General features: G+C 40.5%; 1 protein-coding gene across 2 annotated transcripts; it reads right to left on the bottom strand.

The window, feature by feature from the left end:
• Nucleotides 1-5,390: 5,390 nt before the first annotated feature.
• LOC121008622 (keratin, type I cytoskeletal 18-B-like) lies at nt 5,391-19,756 on the bottom strand. Of its 2 annotated transcripts, none has more exons than XM_040441281.1 (8): nt 19,281-19,756; nt 17,284-17,366; nt 16,813-16,969; nt 11,148-11,312; nt 9,458-9,583; nt 9,025-9,245; nt 7,643-7,671; nt 5,391-5,498 (listed from the first exon to the last, which is right to left on the bottom strand). In XM_040441281.1, the coding sequence occupies exons 1-8, from the start codon at nt 19,659-19,661 to the stop codon at nt 5,407-5,409; spliced, it is 1,254 nt and encodes a 417-aa protein (XP_040297215.1). In that variant the 5' UTR covers nt 19,662-19,756; the 3' UTR covers nt 5,391-5,406. The 2 variants fall into 2 exon arrangements, with proteins under 2 accessions (XP_040297215.1, XP_040297216.1); XM_040441282.1 differs by having other exon boundaries at nt 7,628-7,671.
• Nucleotides 19,757-19,779: the final 23 nt, after the last annotated feature.

The following is a 19,779-nucleotide window of genomic DNA, read 5'->3' on the forward strand; positions in this document are numbered from 1 at the left end:
TTTATCCCGCCGCAGGTTACACAAGCAAATGTTATCAGTCATTTATAGGCCCAGTCCATTCCTTGGCCAAACAGTCCCCCCTCCATGGGAACGTAAAGGTGACTGGGCGAGTGCCAGGCCTCTGCTAGGCCCTGGGTTTTATTTGAGGAGTGTGGCAGGGCTCGGTGTCAGCACAAGGTGGGGTCGCGGGATCCTTACAAATCGGCATTTGCTTTATACCTGCAGGATAGTTTACATTACGGGCGTACAGAGAGTGCACAAAAGGGGCAGCCATTTATAGCAACCTCATATAAAAACCTTTCCTTACTAAAATCAAAACTCTGTAAACTTCCTGATGTAGCAGAGCTGAGTTTGTCATTTGACACTTCTGTGCTGCTTATGTATCGTGATCACTCCTATTGCAGCACATTTACCTGCAGTCCTATGTAAATCTGAGTTTACACGGATGTTTCCTTAGGATGGAATCAGTTCCTGTCTTCTTCTCCTTTTATGATTTATGAGGTCCATGGGTCCGTTTTCTGGCAGATGAGATCGGTCGGACATTTACATCAACGTGATTGGATTGTTATGCCAAAAGATAACTCTGCTCTGCTATCGCTAATGAACTCAGCACTGCTATATAAAACCCTGAGGCCGCTTTCACCCAGTCAGTGTTTGATCAGTGATTTCCATCAGTGATTGGCCTCATGCACACGACAGTATTTTTTCACGGTCCGCAAAACGGGGTTCCGTTGGTCCGTGATCCGTGACAGTTTTTTCGTCCGTGGGTCTTCCTTGATTTTTAGAGGATCCACGGACATGAAAAAACAGTCGTTTTGGTGTCCGCCTGGCCGTGCGGAGCCAAACTGATCCGTCCTAAATTACAATGCAAGTCAATGTGGACGGATCCGTTTGACGTTGACACAATATGGTGCAATTGCAAACGGATCCGTCCCCCATTGACTTTCAATGTAAAGTCAGGAGTTAATATACCATAGGATCAGAGTTTTCTCCAATCCGATGGTATATTTTAACTTGAAGCGTCCCCATCACCATGGGAACGCCTCTATGTTAGAATATACCATCGGATTTGAGTTAGATCGTGAAACTCAGATCCGACAGTATATTCTAACACAGAGGCGTTCCCATAGTGATGGGGACGCTTCAAGTTAGAATATCCTACGAACTGTGTACATGACTGCCCCCTGCTGCCTGGCAGCACCCGATCTCTTACAGGGGGCTGTGATCCGCACAATTAACCCCTCAGGTGCCGCACCTAAAGGGTTAATTGTGCGTATCATAGCCCCCTGTAAGAGATCAGGTGCTGCCAGGCAGGAGGGGGCAGACCCCCTCCCTCCCCAATATTATATTCATTGGTGGCCAGTGCGGCCTCCCCTCTCCCCCCCCCCCAGTTAAAATCACGTTCCGAATCCCCCATCATTGGTGGCCAGTGCGGAACGTGATTTTAACAAGTGGGGGGGGGGAGAGGTGAGGCCGCACTGGCCACCAATGATGGGGGATAATATTGGGGAGGGAGGGGGTCTGCCCCCTCCTGCCTGGCAGCACCTGATCTCTTACAGGGGGCTATGATACGCACAATTAACCCTTTAGGTGCAGCATCTGAGGGGTTAATTGTGCGGATCACAGCCCCCTGTAAAAGATCGGGTGCTGCCAGGCAGCAGGGGGCAGTCATGTACACAGTTCTCAGTATATTCTAACTTGAAGCGTCCCCATCACTATGTCGGATATGAGTTTTCACGAAGTGAAAACTCATATCTGAAAAAGCTTTTATGCAGACGGATCTGCGATCCGTCTGTGTGAAAGTTGCCAACGGCCATGGATCACGGACGCGGATGCCAATCTTGTGTGCATCCGTGTTTTTTCACGGACCCATTGACTTGAATGGGTCCGTGAACCGTTGTCCGTCAAAAAAATAGGACAGGTCATATTTTTTTGACGGACAGGAAACACGGATCACGGCCGCGGATGAACAACGGTGCATTTTCCGAGTTTTCAACGGACCCATTGAAAGTCAATGGGTCCGCAGAAAATCACGGAAAACGGAACAACGGCCACGGATGCACACAACGGTCGTGTGCATGAGGCCATTGTGAGAACCAGGAGTGGAGCCTGCACAGAGATCAGGAGAAGATTAGCTCCTGTTCTGTGTCACAATCACTGATCAAACACTGACCAAACACAGACTCTGTGAAAGAAACCTTAGACTCCATTCACACGTCCGCAATTTCATTCCGCATTTTGCGGAATGGAATTGCGGACCCATTCATTTCTATGGGGCCGACCGATGTACGACCCGGCTGCGGACCCACACTTCCGTTCCCGAAAAAAATAAAACACGTCCTATTCTTGTCCGCAATTGCGGTCAAAACTAGGCATATTCTATTTGTGCCGGCGATGTGCGGTCTGCAAAATGTGGAACGCACATTGCCGGTGTCCGTGTTTTGTGGATCCGCAAAACACACTACAGACGTGTGAATGGAGCCTAATCCATGTATGATGAGAAGTTCTGAAACTTTAGAATATATGTTATTCCAGTTTGCTTTGCTTGCCATCAGTGAATGGAACCCTGCGTGCTAACCCTTCCCACTAGCTACAGCCTTTCCCTATGAGAAGACGGTCAGTCAGTTAAGCCGGACTCTACTCCTCACACTGCGCAACGGACCGGACTCTGCACAGAACTTGACATGTCGTGGCTGTGTCTGCCGTGGATTTGGCACAAATTTTGTCGCTGAGGATTTCGGCCAGATCTGCCGTGTGGCCGTACCCTTAATCTGTCTTGGCAGGACCATATAGTTATGTAATACCTCTTACCTGCACTGATACATTGTAACAAGCTCATCAGTTGTGGAAGCAGAATTGCTTTTAAGCCTCTGTTTGTAACTGACAGCAAGCAAAGATCTTGAAAATAAGGAGAATTTCAGGTGCCAAGTCTATTAGAAGGTTGCAGAACTTTATACAATGATGAAACTGGTCAAGCCCTTTAAATATTTGCAGCTTTTATGAAGTTGGTTTGCTCAGGCGAAAATAAACAATGTGTTCAGTTTCTTCCTTGTTCTACACCATAAGCTGTGTGGCCGGATTATGTGGTTTGTGGTCCTGTGATGCTATCTGTGCATTCCTGCGGTCACTGAGATCCTGGTTATGTCGAGATATTGGGCGTTCCCTTGTAAAGATACATTGCGGGGCTCTTCAGTCTCCCATAGATTTACCCTGCATACAAAGTGATGGTAGTGCAGCCGGGGACCTACCATAAGGACTGAACAGTCAACCATGTTACAAATTGTATCAGTTTATCCAAATGGCAACTTTTTATTTTGCAATTTGCTTAGTAACTATTATCGTTAAAGGGGTTATCCCACCATGACAGGTGAGGGATCGGGAAGGGGAGAACTGGTTCTTTAAACCACCCTGAAACCGACTGCCACCATTATTTTCTTTTTGCTCTAGAAAACCCCCTTTATTATTGGCAATGCTAGAATATGTGCTTTTCTGGATTCCCATTGTCATATTAAATTACTTTAACCAAAACTCTGTATTCACAGCCTCAGTGTTTGTTTTTAGGGGCAAGACCGTTGTCACTTGTTGACCGCCGTGTCTGACGACAAGTCAATCCATCTGTGTATGTTACATGGACGGCCCATTCATTTCACTGGGAACTACAGTGCCTTGCAAAAGTATTCACCCCCCTGACTTTTTTTGTATTTTGGTGCCTCACCACCTGGAATTAACATGGATTGTTTGAGGATTTCCATCATGTAATTACAGAACCTGCCGACAACTTTTGAAGATGTTTGTTTTTTATTGTGAAGCAAACAACAAATAGGACAAAATAACAGAAAAAGTCAATGTGCAGAACTATTCACCCCCTGAAGTCAATACTTAGTAGAGCCGCCTTTTGCGGCAATCACAGCTCCAAGTCGCTTTGGATAAGTCTCTAGGAGCAGTGGCCACATCTTACCACTGGGATTGTTGCCCATTCCTCCTTGCAGAACTGCTCCAGCTCCTTCAGGTTGGATGGTTTGCGCTTATGAACATCAATCTTTACGTCTGACCACAGATCTTCTATGGGATTGAGATCTGGGCTGTGACTCGGCCGTTCCAACACATTTATATGTTTCCCCTTAAACCAGTCAAGTGTTGCTTTAGCCGTGTGTTTGGGGTCATTGTCCTGCTGGAAGGTGAGCCTCCGTCCTAGCCTCCGTTCACGCACAGAGTGGGGCAGGTTCTGCTGAAGAATATCCCTGTATTTAGCACCATCCATCTTTCCCTCAGCTCTGACCAGTTTCCCAGTCCCCCCAGTATGATGCTGCCACCACCAGGTCTCACTGTGTGGGGATGGCGTTCTTTGGCTGATGTGATGTGTTGGGTTTGCTCCAGACATAGCGTTTTCTTTGATGGCTAAAAAGTTTAATTTTCGTCTCCTCAGACCAGAGCCCCTTCCTCCATACATTTCGGGAGTCTCCCACAGGCCTTTTCACAAACTCACAACGTGACTTTTTGTTTTTAGCTGATAGTAATGGCTTTCTTCCGGCCACTGCCATAAAGCCCAACTCTATGGAGCGTACGGCTTTTTGTCGTCCTATGTACAGATCCTCCAGTCTCTGCTGTGGAACTCTGCAGCTCCTCCAGGGTCAACTTAGGTCTCTGTACTGCCTCTCTGATTAATGCCCTCCTTGCCCAGTCCGTGGTTTTGGTGGGCGGCCGTCTCTTGGCAGGTTTGCTGTAGTGACATGTTCTTTCCATTTGGTTATGATAGATTTGATGGTGCTCCTGGGGATCATCACAGATTTGGGTATTTTTTATAACCTAACCCTGACTTGTACTTCTCGACAACATTGTCCCTTACTTGTTTGGAGAGTTCCTTGGTCTTCATGGCAGTGTTTGGTTAGTGATGCCTCTTGCTTAAGTGTTGACGCCTCTGAGGCCTTTCAAAAAAGGTGTGTATATGTAATGACAGATCATGTGACACTTAGATTGCACACAGGTGACATCATGTCACTAATTATGTGACATCTGAAGGTAATTGGTTGCACCACAGCTTTTTATGGGCTTCCTAACAGAGCGGGTAAATACATACACACATGGCAATTTTCTATTTCTAAACAATAGTTTTATTTATATATTTTTCTCATTTCACTTCACAAACATAGACTATTGTGTTCTGATCCATCACATACAATTCAGATTAACAAAACATTGAACTTAAGGCTGTAATGTAACAAAACACGAAAAAAGTCAAAACACGAAATACTTTTGCAAGGCACTGTATGTATGTTTGTACTGCACAGGTCTAATAGTCATATATCGCCTACCATAAAAAAATGAAAATGCACTAAAAATAAGTTCTCTTTAACTTTATTAATAGATCCCGTGTACAGTGGCGGTCCCGCCGTTTCCACCGCCATCTTATTTAATGGTTTCCTCAGTTGCTGCAGACACTACTTTTCCATCCACAACCTCGTGCTTAGTGACTGTCACCTTCTGTATTGTGGTCGGTCCTGTAAAGGAAGCAAAAAACCATCAGCAATCTCCTCAATTTAGATAATCCGGCCAACAAAAAATATTCTACAGTTTTCTAACCAACAACTAGAGGTGAATACTTTTGCAATTGCATGTAAATAAAAAATCTTGTATTGCCATGAGTTAGGCCTCATGCACACAACCGTGTGCCGGCCATGCCCGTATTGCGGTCCACAATATACGGGTATCACCCATGTGCACACTGTATCCCTTGAATGGATCCGCAATCTGGAAGATACAGGGCGGTACGTAACAGAGGCATGGATCGGAAGCACTATGGAGTGCTGCTGTGGGTTTTCTGTCCGTGCCTCCGCATCGCAAAAAAGTAGTACATGCACCACTTTTTTGCAGTGTGGACCGTCGGATGTAGATCGCGGACCCCATTCAAGTGAATGGGTCTGCGTCCGAAGACAGCGGACACGGCCGGCATACAGTCATGTGCATATGGCCTTATTCAGGAAAGTGTATCTATATAGCGCCTCCTGCTGTTTATTTCCTTATCTCTGTCCACCTCAGTCACCTCACTGAGGTGGTCGCATATGTTCAGTTCCATCCTTCAACTGCCACCAGCCATATCTTCTGATTGAAACTGTGACAGTTACATGGAGAGAGCTGCAGCAGAAAGGACACACACCCTGAGCTGTGATAGGGAGAGAGCTGCAGCAGAAAGGACACAACCCCTGAGCTATGATAGGGAGAGAGCTGCAGCAGAAAGGACATGCCCTGTGAGAAAGGACACACACACTGAGCTGTGATAGGGAGAGAGCTGCAGCAGAAAGGACACAGCCCCTGAGCTATGATAGGGAGAGAGCTGCAGCAGAAAGGACATGCCCTGTGAGAAAGGACACACACCCTGAGCTTTGATAGGGAGAGAGCTGCAGCAGAAAGGACACAACACATGAAAAAGGACACACCCCTGAGCTGTGATAGGGAGAGCTGCAGCAGAAAGGACACAACCCCTGAAAAATGACACACCCCTGAGGTGCCAGCCTGAAAATCTAGCAGAGTTCCTTTATTTTTTTCTAGGCCCTGTTTTTTCTGTTCTAAAAGACAGTTGCTATTGAAAATAACTATTTCATTATTAAATCAAGAAATTAGAAAATGTCTCAGATATGTCTCACAGTGTATTAAAGTATTGAGCAGCCAAGACCCATGATGTCAAATCTGCTGTGGTAATTTGTTCTTATATAGCACTTCTCATAGTTGAGGGTTTGTTACAGTTATATTCTTTATGGGCCATAGATTCTAAACATCAGACTGATACACTGTAACAAACTATCAGAACAGGAGCGCTTTGTGCTGACAATGTGTTCAGCTCACAGAGGATTGTCTAGACTGAATACAACTGTAACACATTTTTATATACAGCAAGAATGTTCCAATTCACTAACAGCAAGCATAGATCTTTAAAATGGTGAGGAATGTAAACACAAATGATATTAATAAGTTGCAAAACTTTTTGTCATTTATGGCTCCTGGTTACAAGGCTTCTGTGTTCAGTAATTGCATTGTAAGCAATTTTCTTTTATACTTCTAGTAGGTGGATGACAGGTTTTTATGAATGGAGGATTGAGGGGGAGGAGTGGTGGTCACAATGCTGACGTAATCGCTATAGCAGCGCAGAATAGAAATACAGTAAAGGGCAGAGATTCTGTGAGAAATCTCATTTGCAGGATTGAGACCTGCGTTCAGGGATTGGTGAGGGTCGCTAGCACATTGCAACAGCCCCTCTGCCCTCCTATGGTCTCGATCCTTTCCTGGTCATAAAGGGAGAGATTAAGGAATTCATAAGAAAATCGCTCGTAATGCAATTCCCCAACACAGAAATTAAGTCTTAGCAAAGATGAATCTTCTCTTTATACCCCAAATCAAAGGGCACATTTTTGAAAGATTGTACGTTAAAAAGTTGCTAATTTCTGTACATGTGGTATTAACTCTATGGACTGCCAAATGATGCGCCAAATTAATAGGTCTGCTCCTCGAAATTAATTTATTGCACTTCTGATTAAGTATGGCATTTAAAAACTCCTGTCTTAATAAATTCCCACACACATAAATTTTTCAACTGTCCCGAGCAGTTCTTCATACACTTCAACTTTATTCTTACCTAATGTTCACTTACCCCCTTTAACCGCAGACTCTGGGCCGTCCCTGAAAAACATAAAATCAGAATATCAGTTAAATTAATTAGGGATTTGCCAAAAAGTACCTCTTTTTTTTTGAAAACCGCCATGTTGCAGCTCCCAATCATTCTACACCGGTTTCTGGATACTGTGACGTCACAGCAACATTGTATCCAACCACAGCCCACAATGATGAGGAGCACCGCAGTTTACTTGTCATGTTACCGCGTAATTCTAACGCCTTCCTACCGTGCGGCATACATTTATGGCGCTGGAGTTTGGCTTGGCTGAGCATGCATATATCCTGAATGGGGAGAAGGGAGAAAGCCTCTGTCGGACACCCCTGACAGAGATTTATCTCCATGGAAACAAAAGGATTGGGCAGCTGAAATTCAATATGCCCGATTCTTATCTTTCCTGACATCTGCAGTCGGAGGGAGAGTCACCATACACGGACGATCGGACGATTCCACCAACAACGGCAGGTTTAGCAGATTTTTTTTTTCTATTGTACAAGAAAGATGCCTGTAAATCACTGCCAGGTATCATACACTGCAATACAGTATTTGTACTGTGTTTTTACGAGTGAAGAAAAAATAAATAAAAAAAGGTTTAAAAAAAACCCAAAAAAACAACAACTATTTTAATCCTATTTAAAAAAAAAAATTGAAATAAAAATAAATTATATATATATATATACTGTATATATTTGGTTAGCACATTTGTAATGATACACATAATAAAGTTCAAATGTTACATGGAGAAAATCATCCCAAAAAACAATGGCACAACTGCATTTTTTCCCCTGTTAATCCCCCCTAATAAAAATTAATAAAAGCTAATCAATGAGTTTTATATATCCCAAAATGACACTAGCGAAAACAACTTATCCCCCCACCCCCCCCAAAAAAAAAAAAACCCTCTCCGCCGCTAGAAAATAAAACTTATGGCTCAAGGAATATGGAAAAGATATAATAAAAAATATTAAAACGTACATTTACGTTATGGCATAATTGTAACAACCTGTGGTAAAAAAAAAAAGTTCTGATTCTCAAAAAGGAAGACATAATGGGTCATGTTATTAAGGGGTTATGAGTGGGACATGGCAACGGCTGGAAATATTTAAGGGACGCATATCTGTTACGAATGTGTTTATATTCCGATCACACAATGTGTTACAATGATTCTATTTTCTATTGGTGTCTTGAATATGTTTTAACTGCTGAAGAAATAAAGAAAACGTTGTGTATGGGAAGCTGGATTTCCCTTCTTTTTTTCACAATGATTCTATTTGTATCATCTGTCACATAAATATAATCAGAATTCATATCCTCATATTTTGATTGTATAAAATGAGGGGTTTATCGTATGTCGTCTTTACTTGTCTGTCACTCCTTCCAGCAGGGAGCGGTAAGCGTGGATCTCGTTCTCCAGCTTGGACTTTAAGTTCAGCAGGGTGTCGTACTCCCGGACTTGGCGCTCGATGTCGGAACGACAGGCGGCTAGTTCATCCTGGAGTCGAGTCAGGTGACGGTTCAGTTCCTCCAAGTTGGATCCGTAGTGATCCTCTGTGTCCTTCAAGACGTGATCTAAAGAGTCCACCTGTCAATGAAGACACATGGAAGGAAGGTCATTGAGTATAGTGGAGGCACAAAACTTCTTGTAGAACAAAATCGCGCAATTTGTGCTTCAATTTAATGGTGCGCATTTGTGACACCCCCAAAACCAATAAAACTGATGACTACCGGGAAAACATCCAAAAAGTGACAGCCCCTTAACTGATCCTAAATCCAATAAACGAGGGCCCTGCTCACCGTCTTTTGCATGGTCTGACGTTCCATCTCCAAAGACTGCAGCTGGCGCCGGAGGTCGGCCACCTCGTTCTTGGTTTGCTCCAGAGCCTTTGTGTTCACACTGGCTTCCTGGGAAAGGGCGTCAAACTACGGCACAGTATACAAACTTTAGTCATTATCTTATATTCCAGTATTCTTCTCCCCCTCCCCCCCCAAATTGTAGCAATCATGTTTAGATGCTATGGAGCTATCGTTGAGTCACCGAGTCACCCAGGCTTCCGAAAAATGCACTGGCCCTGCTCTCTCCTCCCTCCCTATCCAGTGTATGTCTGTGGGGAAAAAGTGTTGCTTTTTTAAAGGAGCATTCCAAGTGAAACTGTTACATTGTGTTATGGTTAGTGTAGGGGTTAAAGGGCATCTGTCAGCAGATTTATACCTATGACCTGTTGCATGTGCCAAGCAAGCTGAAGACATCTGTGTTGGTCCCATGTTCATATGTGTCTGCGTTGTTGAGAATAATGATGTTTTAATATATGCAAATGAGCCCCTAGGAGCAATGGGGGCGTTGCCGTTACACCTAGAGGCTCTGCTTTCTCTGCAGCTGCTGCGCCCTCTGCACTTTGATTGACAGGGCCAGGTAGTGAACACATCATAATGTCTGGTCCTGTCAATCAAAGTGGAGAGGGCGTGGCAGTTGCAGAGAGAGCAGAGCCTCTAGGTGTAACGGCCCCGCCCCCATTGCTCCTAGGGGCTCATTTGCATATATTAAAACATCATTATTCTAAACAACACAGGCACCTACGAACATGGGACCAAGACCAAGTCTTCAGCTGCCAAGTGCACATGTAACAGGTCAGCCAGTGTCATAGGTGCAAAACTGCTGACAGATGCCCTTTAATGGAGCTGAAGCATGACACTGTCAGCAGGTACTGTTCTCTTTGTGGAGATCCAGTGTCTCACAGGCAATGCTCCCTGGGATAAATATGCAAATTAGCTCTCCAGGGTTCTACTTTGACTTACAGGGTGGCAGCCGATAGATGGCGCTAGAGAGGCCATTAACCTCTATGGAGGAGAGCTAGGCTAGGGTGACACGGCCACTTCAGGACAGGGCAATGAGGCACTGATACATTGTAACTCATGGTAATGAATGTGGTCAGTATACAAGTAACCATGACTGGATTATGATGGCAGCAAAAATCCAGACCTGATGTATCTCAGCACCGTCGCATTCACTAGATTCGATTTTAGCAGCGTGACATTGCACGTTTGGGTCGCACGGGCAAAAGCTGGCATGTAGCCCTAACTTGTATATGATAACAAAAAGTGTACTTCCCCTTTAAGAAAAACCAAAATAATGTAGTATAATTCTATATTATTTCAAGGAGTCTGTTTGTGGGTTGGAGACTGATACTTTATAACAGGGTAAGGCTACATGCACACGAACGTTGTTTGTTTCCGTGACCGTTCCGTTTTTTTTGCGGATAAGATGCAGACCCATTCCGTAGCCCCGCAAAAAAAATAGAACATGTCCTATTCTTGTCCGTTTTAGGCATTGTTGCAATGGATCTGCAAAAAAAAAAACGGATGGCATACGAATATCATTCTTTTTTTCCTTTTTTATTGCGGATCCGCAATTTGCGGACCCCAAAACACATATGGTCGTGTGCATGTAGCCTTAATCAGAGCCAATTTGCACTATTAGGCGCCTTGCCTTGCTTTGGTATGCATTTTCAGCCTCCGCTCGGTTCTGCTCGGCCATTTTCTCATACTGGCTGCGGATCTGGGCAATGCTTTCATTCAAGTCCGGCTTTTTGGGAGCGTCCACTTCAACCTTCACGTTGTTATTGGCTATGAGAGCCTGCAGGGCGGCCACTTCCTGTAATATAGAGAGACAATGGAGGACATTAGCACCACTAGAGGGCAGTGTTAGGGGAGGGTCTATCAGCATAATGCCGACTAATTCCATGAGACAGCAAGAAGGATTCTAAATGCAGCTTTGGATGTGACTGGAATGGAGAGAAAACGTAACCGAACAACAACAAACACAACGAAAAGTACTGGCGAAGTTATACAACTATAGGAAACACCTCACTGGTTAATGACCAAACATAAAGCATAGGATCCTGGATAGGAGCACACCCGCTAAATAAACAGGGCTCCTCTTTACTACACAAGGGGAGGATTTCCATACAAGTCCCATTAACTCTTCTTACTCGGGACACATTTCAAATAGTTATATTCTTGTAGAAAGGTGCAGTATTATAGTAGTTATATTCTTGTAGAAAGGTGCAGTATTATAGTAGTTATATTTTTGTACATAGGAGCAGTATTATAGTAGTTATATTCTTGTACATAGGAGCAGTATTATAGTAGTTATATTCTTGTACATAGGAGCAGTATTAAAGTAGTTATATTCTTGTACATAGGAGGCAGTATTATAGCAGTTATATTCTTGTACATAGGAGGCAGTATTATAGTAGTTATATTCTTGTACATAGCAGCAGTATTATAGTAGTTATATTCTTGTACATAGGAGGCAGTATTATAGTAGTTATATTCTTGTACATAGCAGCAGTATTATAGTAGTTATATTCTTGTACATAGGAGGCAGTATTATAGTAGTTATATTCTTGTACATAGGAGCAGTATTAAAGTAGTTATATTCTTGTACATAGGAGGCAGTATTATAGCAGTTATATTCTTGTACATAGGAGGCAGTATTATAGTAGTTATATTCTTGTACATAGCAGCAGTATTATAGTAGTTATATTCTTGTACATAGGAGGCAGTATTATAGTAGTTATATTCTTGTACATAGGAGGCAGTATTATAGTAGTTATATTCTTGTACATAGGAGCAGTATTATAGTAGTTATATTCTTGTAGGAAGATGTTCTAAGTTTGCTGTCTAAGGTGAAGACAGATAAGTCACAGGGGCCTGATGAGATACACCCAAAATTATTAAAAGAGCTTAGTGGTGAGCTGGCAAAACCGTTAACAGATTTATTTAACCAATCATTAGTAACAGGAGTCGTCCCGGAAGATTGGAAATTGGCAAATGTCGTGCCCATTCACAAGAAAGGTAGTAGGGAGGAATCGAGCAACTATAGACCAGTGAGTCTGACATCAATAGTAGGCAAATTAATGGAAACCCTATTAAAGGATAGGATTGTGGAACATCTAAAATCCCATGGATTGCAAGATGAAAAACAACATGTGTTTACTTCAGGAAGATCATGTCAAACAAATCTTATAGATTTTTTTGACTGGGTGAATAAAATAATAGACGGTGGAGGTGCAGTAGACATCGCTTATCTAGATTTTAGTAAGGCTTTTGACACTGTCCCACATAGAAGACTTATCAATAAACTGCAGTCATTGAGCATGGACTCCCATATTGTTGAGTGGATTAGGCAGTGGCTGAGTGACAGACAACAGAGGGTTGTAGTCAATGGAGAACATTCAAAACAAGGTAATGTTACCAGTGGGGTTCCACAGGGATCTGTACTGGGACCGATTTTGTTTAATATCTTCATAAGTGATATTGCAAAAGGCCTCGCTGGTAAGGTTTGTCTTTTTGCTGATGACACAAAGATATGTAACAGGGTTGATGTTCCTGGAGGGAAACGCCAAATGGAAAAGGATTTAGGAAAACTAGAAGAATGGTCAGAACTCTGGAAACTGAAATTTAATGTGGATAAGTGCAAGATAATGCACCTGGGGCGTAAAAACCCAAGGGCAGAATATAGAATATTTGACACAGTCCTGACCTCAGTATCTGAGGAAAGGGATTTAGGAGTAATTATTTCAGAAGACTTAAAGGTGGGAAGACAATGTAATAGAGCAGCACGAAATGCCAGCAGAATGCTTGGATGTATAGGGAGAGGTATAAGCAGTAGAAAGAGTGAAGTGCTTATGCCGCTGTACAGAACACTGGTGAGACCTAACTTGGAGTATTGTGCGCAGTACTGGAGGCCATATCTCCAGAAGGATATAGATACTCTAGAGAGAGTTCAGAGAATAGCTACTAAACTAGTACATGGATTGCAGGATAAAACTTACCAGGAAAGGTTAAAGGACCTTAATATGTATAGCTTGGAAGAAAGAAGAGACAGAGGGGAGATGATAGAAACTTTTAAATACATAAAGGGAATCAACTCGGTAAAGGAGGAGAGAATATTTAAAAGAAGAAAAACTACCACAAGAGGACACAGTTTTAAATTAGAGGGGCAAAGGTTTAAAAGTAATATAAGGAAGTATTACTTTACTGAGAGAGTAGTGGATGCATGGAATAGCCTTCCTGCAGAAGTGGTAGCTGCAAATACAGTGAAGGGGTTTAAGCATGCATGGGATAGGCATAAGGCCATCCTTCATATAAGATAGGGCCGGGGGCTATCCATAGTATTCAGATATATTGGGCAGACTAGATGGGCCAAATGGTTCTTATCTGCCGACACATTCTATGTTTCTATGTTTCTATGTTGTACATAGGAGCAGTATTATAGTAGTTATATTCTTGTATATAGGAGCAGTATTATAGTAGTTATATTCTTGTACATAGGAGCAGTATTATAGTAGTTATATTCTTGTACATAGGAGGCAGTATTATAGTAGTTATATTCTTGTACATAGGAGGCAGTATTATAGTAGTTATATTCTTGTACATAGGAGCAGTATTATAGTAGTTATATTCTTGTACATAGGAGCAGTATTATAGTAGTTATATTCTTATACATAGGAGGCAGTATTATAGTAGTTATATTCTTGTACATAGGAGCAGTATTATAGTAGTTATATTCTTGTACATAGAAGGCAGTATTATAGTAGTTATATTCTTGTACATAGGAGGCAGTATTATAGTAGTAATATTCTTATACATAGGAGGCAATATTATAGTAGTTATATTCTTGTACATAGGAGGCAGTATTATAGTAGTTATATTGTACATAGGAGGCAGTATTATAGTAGTTGTATTCTTGTACATAGAAGCAGTATTATAGTAGTTATATTCTTGTACATAGGAGCAGTATTATAGTAGTTATATTCTTGTACATAGGAGCAGTATTATAGTAGTAATATTCCTGTACATAGGAGCAGTATTATAGTAGTTATATTCTTATACATAGGAGGCAATATTATAGTAGTTATATTCTTGTACATAGGAGCAGTATTATAGTAGTTATATTCTTATACATAGGAGGCAGTATTATAGTAGTTATATTCTTGTACATAGAAGAAATATTATAGTAGTTATATTCTTGTACATAGGAGCAGTATTATAGTAGTTATATTCTTGTACATAGAAGAAATATTATAGTAGTTATATTCTTGTACATAGGAGCAGTATTATAGTAGTTATATTCTTATACATAGGAAGCAGTATTATAGTAGTTATATTCTTATACATAGGAGGCAGTATTATAGTAGTTATATTCTTATACATAGGAGGCAGTATTATAGTAGTTATATTCTTGTACATAGGAGCAGTATTATAGTAGTAATATTCCTGTACATAGGGGCAGTATTATAGTAGTTATATTCTTATACATGGGAGGCAATATTATAGTAGTTATATTCTTGTACATAGGAGCAGTATTATAGTAGTTATATTCTTGTAAATAGGAGTAGTATTATAGTAGTTATGTTCTTGTACATAGGAGGCAGTATTATAGTAGTTATATTTTTGTACATAGGAGCAGTATTATAACAGTTATTTTCTTGAACATAGGATTAGTATTATAGTAGTTATATTCTTGTACATAGGAGCAGTATTATAGTAGTTATATTCTTGTACATAGGAGGCAGTATTATAGTAGTTATATTCTTGTACATAGGAGCAGTATTATAGTAGTTATATTATTGTACATAGGAGCAGTATTATAGCAGTTATATTCTTGTGCATAGGAGACCGTATTATAGTAGTTATATTCTTGTACATAGGAGCAGTATTATAGTAGTTATATTCTTGTACATAGGAGCAGTATTATAGTAGTTATATTCTTGTACATAGGAGCAGTATTATAGTAGTTATATTCTTGTACATAGCAGCAGTATTGTAGTAGTTATATTATTGCATATAGGAGACAGTATTATAGTAGTTATATTCTTGTACATAGGAGCGGTATTATAGTAGTTATATTCTTGTACATAGGAGCAGTATTATAGTAGTTATATTCTTGTACATAGGAGACCGTATTATAGTAGTTATATTCTTGTACATAGGAGCAGTATTATAGTAGTTATATTCTTGTACATAGGAGCAGTATTATAGTAGTTATATTCTTGTACATAGGAGCAGTATTATAGTAGTTATATTCTTGTACATAGGAGACCGTATTATAGTAGTTATATTCTTGTACATAGGAGGCAGTATTATAGTAGTTATATTCTTGTACATAGGAGACCGTATTATAGTAGTTATATTCTTGTACATAGGAGCAGTATTATAGTAGTTATATTTTTGTACATAGGAGCAGTATTATAGTAGTTATATTCTTGTACATAGGAGCAGTATTATAGTAGTTATATTCTTGTACATAGGAGCAGTATTATAGTAGTTATATTCTTGTACATAGGAGACCGTATTATAGTAGTTATATTCTTGTACATAGGAGGCAGTATTATAGTAGTTATATTCTTGTACATAGGAGACCGTATTATAGTAGTTATATTCTTGTACATAGGAGCAGTATTATAGTAGTTATATTCTTGTACATAGGAGCAGTATTATAGTAGTTATATTCTTGTACATAGGAGCAGTATTATAGTAGTTATATTCTTGTACATAGGGGCAGTATTATAGTAGTTATATTATTGTACATAGGAGCAGTATTATAGTAGTTATATTCTTGTACATAGGAGCAGTATTATAGTAGTTATATTCTTGTACATAGGAGGCAGTATTATAGTAGTTATATTCTTGTACATAGGAGCAGTATTATAGTAGTTATATTCTTGTACATAGGAGGCAGTATTATAGTAGTTATATTCTTGTACATAGGAGCAGTATTATAGTAGTTATATTCTTGTACATAGGAGCAGTATTATAGTAGTTATATTCTTGTATATAGGAGCAGTATTATAGTAGTTATATTCTTGTACATAGGAGCAGTATTATAGTAGTTATATTCTTGTACATAGGAGGCAGTATTATAGTAGTTATATTCTTGTACATAGGAGCAGTATTATAGTAGTAATATTCCTGTACATAGGGGGCAGTATTATAGTAGTTATATTCTTGTACATAGGAGGCAGTATTATAGTAGTTATATTCTTGTACATAGGAGCAGTATTATAGTAGTTATATTCTTGTACATAGGAGCAGTATTATAGTAGTTACTCTATATTCTTGCACATTGCAGGCAGTATCACACTCACCTCCCCGTGATCCTTATAAAGATGGGCCAGCTCTTCTCTTAGGGTCTCTACTTCAGATTCCAGTTTCATCCTCAGGAAATTGGTGTCATCTGTCATCTTGCGCAGTCCCTGAGTGTCCTTGTGGACCCCATCACAGATAACTTGTTCTGCCTCCAGCCTGCAGTTGATTAATTGTAGTCTTATAGTCACTCACATGATTAAAAATACATTTTGTATATGATCATCATATTATACTGTAGTTTATTTTAGTTTGAGAGAACATACTGTGTGTTACTGGGACACCCCCCTCCTCATATACAACTAGCAGTCTGTGACTTCCCATGAGATCTGCACCCTCCTATACTTTAAATACTCTGTGCTGCTGAGAATAACGGCAACAATTACAAACACTGATTACAAAAATGTTAACCTTGTGTTATTTTTAATCATCTAGTCATATAATGATCTCACATAACATTGCCATTTACTTACTTCACTTTAAAGTCATCTGCTGCCAGCCTGGCATTATCGATTTGCAGCAAGAGTTTGGCATTGTCCATATTCAGATCTTCCACCTTCAGAAAAAAATAAAATAAACATAAATAAATATCTGAATCTTGGGTCTGTCAGCTGGCACGCCCACTGTTCCAACTTGGGGATTTTTTTTAACCATGATCGCTGTATATCACTTTATTTACAGCAGTGTACGGTATTATTTGCACACTGTATGAAGGTATTGCTTTGGTTGTGATTGTTTGATGGGATTTCTGATAACCTATAATTGAATATTTGCGTATTATAAGGAAGATTTATCAAAACTGGTGTAAATAAAAACTAGCTTAGTTGCCCATAGCAGCCAATCAGATTCCAAGTTTTTAAAGTTGCTCTGAAAAATGAAAGGTGTAAACTGATTGGTTGCTATGGGCAAATCTCCCACTATGTGTCAATATTATGTGGCCCTGTATGGCATTGGTGTCATCTAGTGTGGTTTTATTTGGATATTGTAGGTCTGTGTTATAAAGGAAATGTATGGTATTTTTTGACAACTGCATTGACATATTAATACATTGCATGACTATAATTTATACATTATATAGTGATACACATTTTGACATTATCTATTGTGATGTAACTTGGGCCCTAAATGGTGATATTATTTGGGCTTTATACAGTGATATTACTTGGGATCTGATTTGTGATATTATTTTTTTTCCAATATTGTGATATTATTTGTACTCTATAGGGTCATACTATTTGGACTCTATACTTTTGATATTATTTGGGCTCTATACAGTGATATTACTTTGGATCTGATTTGTGATATTTTTTTTATTTCTATACAGTGATATTATTTGGGCAGCCTACTGTGATACATGTTGGGCTCTATATTGTGATATTATTTTTTTCCCAATACTGTGATATTATTTGGACTCTATACTTGAGGGCTCTATATTGTGATATTATTTGGACTCTATACTTTGATACTATTTGGCCTCTATACAGTGATATTACTTGGGATCTGATTTGTGATATTATTTTTTTTCCAATACTGTGATATTATTTGTACTCTATAGGGTCATGCTATTTGGACTCTATACTTTTGATACTATTTGAGTTCTATACAGTGAAATTACTTGGGATCTGTTTGTGATATAATGTTTTTCCTATACAGTGATATTATTTGGGCAGCCTACTGTGATACATGTTGGGCTCTATATTGTGATATTATTTGAGCTTTTTATGGTGATATTATTTGGGCTCTATAGGGTCATATTATTTGGGATTTATAGGGAAATATAATTTGGGCTCTATATGGTGATATTATATTTGTATGGTATTATTTATGCGGTTCTGTATATGTGGCGCGGTTAATAACCCATAGACAAAGATACTCATACGATTCTCATCCTCAGATGCATTTTCTTCTCCTATGAGAACACAAACAACTGCAGCTTATAAGCAAACACGGCACATGTCGGGCAATGCCTGACCGCAGGCCAAGGGACGTCACAACCCTGCGATGAACAAACACAGGGCATGAATGTGAATAGATCTGATCAGTACGATCCTTAGAACCAGCATGAAGGAAACTGGACAAGGTGGGTCATTGTAAATATCGATACTGATCTCATCATTTTTACAGCAATGTGATTTATCAAGATGAACCATCTTCATTTATACCGCCAAATTGTCACTTACGGTGCTTGGAAATGACTATAGTAAAAAAGGCTTGGAGCAGAAGAGCCATGATCTCAGGTCTTACCATCCAAGACCTCCTATATCTGATAGAGCACACATAAATATTGTAGTTGGGCCCTATGCCCAGGGGCCTACAGGTGGCACTAGATGTCACAGCAGAGTGATGGAACTTTACTACATTTTATCATTCCGTCACCATCTTTGTTGTCATTGTCATTTACTGGCACAGTTGTTTGCACCAGGAGCTGCCTCTCTGCCATGTCCATCAGAATTATCATGGAGGATCTTACCTGCTTTCTCAGCTGAAGCAGGGGCGCCTGGTGAGTCTCCCAGTCTCTGGGACCTTGAGTCTTCTTGGCAGATATGTCCTCAATCTCCTCTTGCAGTTTTCGGTTTTCCTCCTCCAGACCCCTGACACGCTGGAGATAGCCGGCAAGACGTTCATTCAGCCCCTGCATGGCCTCCTGATGGTTGTTCTGAATGAAAGTGTCCATCCCAGAACGCAGGGAAGGGAGAGAAGAGTCCATAACCGATTTCATTGCTGACAGATCCCAACCTGAACGCAATGCCTGGAGTCTGGAGCCCGACACCCTGAAATCCCCTGCGCCAATTTGGCTTGACGAGCTGCTGCTGCGCCAGCTCGGGGCTTTAGAAGACATTTGGAAAGACATGAAGATGAGAGGACTTGGGAGAAGATGGAGTGAGGAGGTATAAAACTGAAGGTCAGCTCAGGGTCCACCTTGCAGGCTGGAGAGGCTTGCAGAAGGTGCTCTGCTAGGGTTTGTATGG

The sequence above is a fragment of the Bufo bufo genome, chromosome 7 (genome assembly GCF_905171765.1).
Source record: "Bufo bufo chromosome 7, aBufBuf1.1, whole genome shotgun sequence".
Taxonomy (NCBI): domain Eukaryota; kingdom Metazoa; phylum Chordata; class Amphibia; order Anura; family Bufonidae; genus Bufo; species Bufo bufo.

What these genes read in the sequence shown, in the direction of transcription:
- LOC121008622 (XM_040441281.1), bottom strand. Translation starts at nt 19,661, where the DNA reads ATGTCTTTCCAAATGTCTTCTAAAGCCCCGAGCTGGCGCAGCAGCAGC. An exon ending in GCAGATGACTTTAAAGTGAA is followed by an intron (nt 16,970 to 17,283) that starts GTAAGTAAATGG and finishes AATCAACTGCAG; the next exon opens with GCTGGAGGCAGAACAAGTTA. An exon ending in AAAATGCATACCAAAGCAAG is followed by an intron (nt 9,584 to 11,147) that starts GCAAGGCGCCTA and finishes ACTGTGCCGTAG; the next exon opens with TTTGACGCCCTTTCCCAGGA.